We start from the raw sequence: 8,452 nt of genomic DNA, 5'->3' as shown, positions 1-8,452 counted from the left end.
TCATGCAAAATCACTGCCATTGCGTCAGTTGCGATGACTCAGGCAGACTATGATGCGAGCGTCACCACGCAGCAGGAACCAGGACAGTGGTGCACACTTGTCTGCACCTTTCAAAAGCTCACCTGATCCCCTGGTGCTCCAACTTGGTCAATGCATAGCCCTCTCTTGATTGGAGCCAGAGAAAGCCTGCCGCACGTGAACATGCGCCCAGAGTAATCAGAGTAGTCATGTTCTATCTCGGTGATGGTAAAGGTGTGAGCGCCTCCAAGAGTGCTAATGAACCAGGCGAATGTGTTCCAAGCACTTGATTTCGGCCAGTCAACTTGGAATATTGGGCCGAGAGAGCCTCGGTGCTGCCACAGCAATAGCTCCACAACAGCTTCACATTTTCATTTCAGCTGAAACTGACACATTTATTCAATACGCAATAAAATAGCAACATAATTATTATAGACAGTTGGTGCCTCTTAATGTAAATATCTGTACAGTACTGTTTAAAAAAGTGTTACGGCAGTATAGACATGGATTAGGACGCAACGAGTGCTTCTGTCTTCTGTTCTTTCCGTACTTTTCTAGGTGGACCTGCGAAAGATAAAACAAGAGCCAAGACTGAACCTCATTTTTTGTACTCAGCTTACAGCACATTGGCAGAATTATTGAAAAATGAACAAGTTAAGCTTTCATCTCATCTTAACAGAGTGCTGCAAAATTTGGCCAAGATACAGTCATGTTCAATACGAGCTGCATGGGGCATGTGGTTTTAGGGAGCTCCAAAACTGCACAGTGGCACCAACATGAGAAACATAGGAGAACTAAACACTATTCTAGTTTACTTGCACTATTAAAATAATTGTTATTGGAAGTCACCACTACCGTGCACTCTCGGGGCCCCTTTGACCTTGGGCACCGTGTTTCAGCTCGTATAAATAAATAAATATTGAATGTGACTGTACATGTCGTTGACTGTACATGACTGCAAGCATTTAATAACAATGTTCAAACGTATTTAGACACCTATCAAACATTTGTTAGCATATTCAAAGAGGTAATAATGTCATATAAGGAAGTGTGCCACTTATTTATCAGATTTTCAAGGCACTGGTGTACATAGAATCAACCCTGGCCGAACCAGATCAGGTAGGCCAGCAGTTCCAAAGCTCAGTTTTGGGGAAGCAGTTTGAAAAAATGTATGCAACATCACTATCTACAGATCGATCTGTTAGTGCACGACACGCTGGTTTCCTGTGTACGATGACAGACATTTCTATTTTAACAGCTTTGAAAAAAGATTTTGCATTTGGTGCTGCATTGCATTTCTTTTTTTTTTTTTTTTCAAGTTACGCAGTGAGACCGAATACCTACGGGTTTCTGCATAAATAGTGCCTTTTGACAAATAAAGCTCCGACAAGACAATGCCAAAGAAGCGACATTCAAAGCTGAGAATAAAAGCTGCTCTTCTCCTGTGCCTGCCTACTATCAACGCAGAGAAAAGTTCTTGCAATGGTGCATTGGGCACCAGCGACAGAATGCATTGCAAATAAGTGTTAAAGCACCAAATTGGCAGGCTCACATCCATGAAAAAAATTTGTCTTTAGGATAAGGGCAACTACAATGCAATAATGGAAAATTTTAATACCTTTCTTTTTCCAGTACGAATCCATGTTTCACACTCGCACTATTCATGAAAACTGGTCGTTATTCAAGAATTAAATCTGCTTACTGACACGTTTATCCCAAGGCTAACATTCTATAATATTCACAATAAGCTGTGGTTTACTTCACATCTGAAAAGTACTAGAAAAAAAACTAATAGAAACGGTTGTTTCGTTCAGCCAAACGCAATGGCACTCAGACCGGTTGGGAAAAATACCTCGAAGCTGAAAGTTATACTTGTGATACAGAACGCCAAGCACTCATTTTATCACGACTTACCAAAGCTATTAATCGGTAATCCCCGCCAATTTCGGCAAGTGTTAAACCCCAAATACACTCATGATATTACACTTACTAATGACTCGCATGAGGCAGTCACTGAACATGAGTACAGGGAAATACTGAATGCATTCGCATCTGTCTTTACTGAAGAACTTGATGAGCCTTCACAGTTACCAGTTATTTATGCCAGCTATCACCTTCTTCAAGGAAGGCATTGCCCCCATAATTGATAAAATGAAACCTTATTCACCAGCCAGTATGGACTCGATTATTTCAAAACTTCTGAAAAATGCTACATCAATTTGTGTGGCATATTTGTCTTTTATCGTTTCACAGTAACTCTCCTCGTGTATCATTCCAGATGAGTGGAAAGTGGGGAAGTTCGTTTCACTGTTTAAATCAGGTACCAGAGACTCACTCCTGAATTACCGCCCCATTTCATCAACTCATCAACAAGTCACCTACTCTCACATTATAAGTTTTTTGGACTCAAGCCATTTATTCCATCTTTCATAACATGGGTTTCGTAAAGGCCTCTCCTGGGAAACCCAATGAGCACTCTTCCTTCACAACCTCCACACTAACCTTGATCGTAACATGCAGATTGATGTCATCTTCCTAGACTTTACGAAAGCTTCTGATACAGGTTGCCACTGCTTGCTTTTACTAAAGCTTTCACAATTGAACCTACATTCTAATATTCTTCAATGGATTGAACAGTTTCTAACTAAACATTCTCAGTCAGTCTTTATTAATGGTCCCCTGTCTAACAATCTCTCAGTCCCATCAAGCGTAAATACAGTCGAACCTACTTATAACAATATTCAAGTGCCACGAAAATTCCATTGTTATAATCGATAACTGTTATACCCAGGTTGCATCAAAAAGTCAAAATGGGGGGTGGCAGAGCTGATCTGACAAAATGGCGGGGAGGTCAGTGCCCCTCCCTACCACCTTCCTCCGCCTGCCTGCTGATTGTGTTCAGTCATTTAACTGCTTCCCGGGCGCTCCTATCGCGTGTAACAAGCCGCGGCTGTCGGCGTTAAAGAATGGCACTGCTATAACAACTGCAAAGAGGTGTCACGGGTGGCAAGCGATATGCAAGCACCGCCGAGGCATCATTTTGGTGGCGCCCAAAGGAGCCTTTTAGAAATCGTAAGAATGCTGCTGCGGCATCCTGTCAGCCTGAGAAATCCAGGAGAAATGCTGAGGAGAGATCGCCACAAGCATCTTGCCACATACTTCTCACTGGCTTGCACGAGAAAATTCTACGTCCCTCAGCCTTGCATGCTTTACGTGAAGCTTACCAACATCCTTCTCCAAGGTAACCAAGCGGTTCATGTAGTGCAGTGGAAGGTTCCTCGCGAAAACGAAGCCCCGGAGGGACTGAATCATGCCGAGCCTCCTGTGAGGACAACGTCACCGCGTCGTCGCTGCCGCAGTCACCATCCGATGCAAGCACGTTCGCGATGACCGTCTCATCGGTTAGAAGCACTTAGTTTCCAAATCTATAGCCATGCGATTTCTTTTTACTGGCAATGTCACGCATTGATCAGTGGGCGGATCAGCCATCTTCCGTTTCGGCGGAGAGTCGAGCGAATTTGAGAAACCGCGTGGCCAGGAACGACTTCGACCCAACCAACAAAAACGAATGCGAGCAATTAAGCTGTTCGCAGAACTGCACTGAATGAGGAGCCAGCGAGGAACATGTGAGCAATCTGCCTAATCTGCTTGCGGTGCAGTTGGTGTGGTCCGTTTATGTTTCGGAGGAGGGGGCGGCATAGAGCTATGGGCGCAGCCTATTCGCGTTTGGAGGGGTGGAAGGGCGACAGGAGAGAGTTGCGCAGAGATGGCTGGAAAATGAGCGCGCAGCAGCTGTTGGAGCAGCAGTCCATCATGCAGCGGCTCGAATTTCTTGTTTTCTTTTTTTCTTTTCAAGGATTTCGCATTTCCCTACCTTTCGGCTTAGACACCCAACAGCCAGACTTTACCGTGATAACCGATAATGCGGCATCGGGGCATTGTAGTAAGTGGGTTATTTCACCATGGAAAATATACAAAAGTCACCGGTGTAGCAGCTTCTCATTGTTATAACCGATATATTGTTAAAACCGGTATCGTTATAAGTGGGTTCGACTGTATATATTAACGATTTACCCAAGCATGTTCGCTGCTGTATTCGAATGTCCGCTGACGACTGCGTCATTTACCACACCATCAGTAACTTTCATGATCAACTTAATCTCCAAGTAAATCTTAACAACATGCTGAATTGGTGTAAGAACTGGCTAATGTCGCTCAATCCTACTAAATGCAAACCTGTGTCCTTCTCTTGTGGCCAAATATTCTACCATTCAAACCCCAATTGAATTAGTGCTTTCTTATAAATGTATAGAAATAACCTTGTCTTACGATTTGTCGTGGCGTATCCATATCGATAACAATTTCAGCACCCACCTTGGCTGCTTAGTGGCTGTAGCGTTGGGCTACTAAGTACGAGGTCACGGGATCGAATCCCGGCCACGGCGACTGCATTTCGATGGGAGCAAAATGCGAAAACACCTGTGTACTTAGATTTAGGTGCATGTCAAGGAACCCCAGGTGGTCCAAATTTCCGGAGTCCTCTACTATGACATGCCTCATAAGCAGATCGTGGTTTTGGCACGTAAAACCCTATAATTTAATTAATTGTAATCATTTCAGCATGGAATAAAACACTCGGTTTTCTCAAGCAACATCTCTATGTTGTCCCCCCAATGTAAAATTATGCACATATAAATCACTTATTAGATCAATACTACAATATGTATCTGCCATATGGAGCCCGCAGCAGGCATATTTGATCAATGCATTAGAATCAGTCCAAGATCGTGCCACTAGATTCATTCATTAAGACGGCAAGTTGGGCCAGTTGATAGGGATTTATAGTAAGGTTCGTTACAGTGCAACACAAGATAAAGACAAAAGAAGGGCAGAGTGTCGTCATTTTATACCTTTTTTTGTCCCTGTCTTGTGTTGTGCTGTAACGAACCTTACTATAGATTAATTCACTCTTCCTACTCATATGACGTCAGCATTTGATCTCTGGAAGTGAAATCTGGCCTACGGCCCCTTTCTTTTCGTGGCCACATTGCAAGTCTCATCCTTCATCATAAATTATTTCATATTCTCTGAATCAGCCACCTTATATGATGGCCGCAGCATGCATACCTCACCGCACTAGTCATCCACTTCAGGTTACCTGCCCATCATAGCACACTGCTACTTTTACTGCCTCATTCTTTTTTCGAGCAGTGACAGACTGGAACGACCTGCCGCAGAGCATCACCACCATCGTTTCATCATCTGCTTTTCAAGACTGCAACAGTGATCACCTTCAATTACTAAAACAATTTTCCTGGCTTGTTGTTAATCTAAATAAAATCCCACCCCTTATGTAATATACCTCCCCCCCCGCCTACAAATAGGGTCTTTAAGGAATAAAACTGAACTCATCTTTCTTGGATGCCCAAGGAGTGCTGATTTACATGTCTCTCTTCCCTGTACACTGTCTGTTCTCTTCCCAAGTGACGGACTTCAAGTGCTACACCAGTACGCGATTTGGGCCTCAAAGTGAGACTTTACAACAATCGGTACACTTCCACCTCAGCAATGCAGGCCAAGCAACGCTCATGTCAACAAAGGTGCTAAAACTGGCATGAAATGCTTTCAACTCGTAGGGATCAATGAACCACCATTTAAACTAGTAAAATGGCTTAAGCAGACAGACAAGAAAGATGCTGCACTTACTTAGACTAATGTAAATGTTAAATGAAAGGGGCCCCAGTACCTTGGAGCACACTCCAGGGTTCATCATTATCCACCCAATGCACTATATGCACGTAGTGAGGTCTTTCGTGACAATAGTTCTAAAAGAATAAAAGATGCGGGCCTATGAAATGCATATCAAACACTTTGATGCGTAATCAATATCCATTACCCCCCCCCCCCCCCCCAAACACATTCTATAAATCGACAAAGAAAGCAACAATGATGTTGTAGCAGCACCAATGAGGCAACAGAGCTACTGCTGACACCGTCCACATTTCCCCACATTCACAGCAAACATGCACAGTGCCCTTGACTACAGCCAGTGCCTCTAATGGCATCTCAGCAAGTTTCAACCTTGGAAGAAGAGTAGCATTCACTCATCGAGTAGCGTCGGAAATTGCTGCCTCTTTTTGCCTCGCAACGCTTTGGATACAATTTAAGTTCCTGTTGTAGATCTGTGCTTACTTGTGTTTACTTGCGTTTACGTAATTGCATCCAGTAAACACATGCATCCTATATCAACAATGTTATCGATTTCTAGGCAGAGTGAGTCATTCGATTCCTCTAAAAGATGAAATGTACTTTGTGGAAACCAAGCTGTGCTGGATATTAAATCAAATTTCTTGCAAAATAAGGTCACACGATGAACCACATGATGCAGATGTGTGTGCAGCAGTGATCAGTGTGTAAAGCACCTAAGTGATTTTTTAAATGACAGCTCACTGGGAGAGCTTCCTGATGGCCCTCGACACATTCAAGAACAAAACACCGTACTCGCACAGCAGCACGCTGTGTCTCTGAAATCAGAAGCCCAGAGGCTTTGCACTCAGATTGGGCTTGAAAAATTGGCATAGGCAGTTGAGGAGTGTCCTACTCGCCGCTTGCACATGCAAACATCTCACAGAGGGTCATTGTCTCGGTACCCTCATTTTTTTGCAGCACCAGCAGCACCAGAAACTAAATTTGCTTGAAATTGAGGACCCTTTTCTGAAAAAATGAAAAACATTTGGCATGTTATTTCAGCAATTGCCCTCAAGAATGCCTTTGGGGGATACTCATAGGCACAAGGAATCTGTACTACCTCCTGCCTAATGATCAATTATTGCTGTGTATGTGGGAACGTCTCAACTCATTTGGCACAGTGGCGTTTAAAGAACGAAGAGGGGAGGGGGGAGGGGGGGTTCTGTCACCAACCTTTTTGAACTTCTTTCTATTGACACTTCACTGCATGGGATGGAAAAGCATTTCTCGAAAGGGAGGGTGTTCATGTCAGATCTTCCATTGTGGCTGTGCCGAGTGATTTGTTTCTGGCTAGCTTAGACAGAAAAGTGGTGTGCATACTGTAAAAATGCAATGGTGTACCCAATTTCCGGTATGTTGATGACTTTACGGTCATCATGAAAACCATATTCGAAAACCTTGAACACACACAGGAAGTTTTCGGACAGGTTTAAATCCCCTAGCAATTTCCCCCAAATTTCTTGACAATGGCTTGATCAAATTGCTAGACATCGGGATTCACTTCCTGGTCAATCGCAAGTGCTGGCAGTACGAACCATGGGTCAACAAGCCACTTTTGCCATTTCCATCTGCTCACTCAAAGTTAATAAAAAGAGCCATAGCAAAAGCTGTCCTTCTCAATGCACCCCAAAAAAAATGTGGCAGAACCCAGTGGCCTAAGGACACAAATTGACATCGGGGTGGCTCACGCCCAAGAGCGGCACATATCCAGTGGTACATGCCCAATGACCCAAGATGGCAGACAGATAGAAAGTCCCCTTAAAGTGTGTGAAGTTCCCGAAGAATGCTAACTATATTAAAATCATGCCACCATCTCGTGTCCCATAGCTCCATGGCACAAGTGGCTCGCCTCAGGAAGGCAGGGTTTCTGAACCTTGTGATAATCATGGCCGCCTTGGAAGGTCTCGGGAAAGACATTAAAAACATGAAAGCCAAGCACAGCAAACCGGACTACAGGCAGAAGCTTAAAAGGATCAGAGAAAAGGTGAATGTCTGCATCATGTTTTCAGCTCCCGACAAACTGTCATGCCTGTGCAAAGCCACATGTGGGTCTGTGGAAGAAAAAGCCAAGTCAAGCACAGGAACTGGTCAAGTCCTTGACCATTCTACTCTCAGGACCATGTAAACATGATTGATGTCATGTTGAGGGTTTCCAAACAACTACACACTACACTTGTTGATACTGGAACCATCATATCATTCGTAAAGCTTTATTCATTCCTAAAAAGTCATTCATAGAAAGCTTTATCGTTCGCTCACAAAAGTTATGACACCGCACATGTAGTGCTAGCCAGCCAATCCAACCCCATGTGGTTTATCAATGGTGTGCTGTACGAGTTTTTCATCCTTTTGACATGATCCCACATGTGACACTTAGCTGGGATTTCTTATCACGCCACCATGAAGTCATTGATGGGCTCGTGCACAGCTATCCACACTTTGCAACGTGTCACCTTATGATTTCAGTTAGCCTTTCCCCGCAGCTACCACAGGTTGAAGGCTCATTTCCAGCGAGCAAAAAGTTATGGGTGCCAAATGTGTGTCCTATTCTTGGACAACAAAATAGGACATCTGTTCGGCGCAATTTTGTTGCAGAAGGCCAGAAACCTAATTGTGGCTTTATTACGTGAAGCTTATTTGTTTCCACGTCCCACAAGCGTTGCCAGTAGTTTCACAGTTTCCTTCA

At 43.8% G+C, this 8,452-nt stretch overlaps 1 protein-coding gene across 3 annotated transcripts in view; it reads right to left on the bottom strand.

Moving 5' to 3' along the window:
* Positions 1 to 386: 386 nt before the first annotated feature.
* Vps20 (vacuolar protein sorting 20) overlaps positions 387 to 8,452 on the bottom strand; it is a 75,464-nt gene continuing 67,398 nt past the window's right edge. For 2 of the 3 annotated variants that reach the window (XM_075703100.1, XM_075703103.1), the window contains exon 7: positions 387 to 582. In XM_075703100.1, coding sequence (XP_075559215.1) covers positions 527 to 582 — 56 coding nt within the window. In that variant the 3' untranslated portion in view covers positions 387 to 526. Of the gene's footprint in view, positions 583 to 5,764; positions 5,844 to 8,452 lie in introns of all 3 variants that reach the window. The other variant, XM_075703101.1, reaches the window with a different exon arrangement.

Source organism: Dermacentor variabilis, chromosome 8 (assembly GCF_050947875.1).
Source record: "Dermacentor variabilis isolate Ectoservices chromosome 8, ASM5094787v1, whole genome shotgun sequence".
Classification (NCBI taxonomy): Eukaryota; Metazoa; Arthropoda; class Arachnida; order Ixodida; family Ixodidae; genus Dermacentor; species Dermacentor variabilis.
This window is presented reverse-complemented; position numbering and strand designations above follow the sequence as displayed.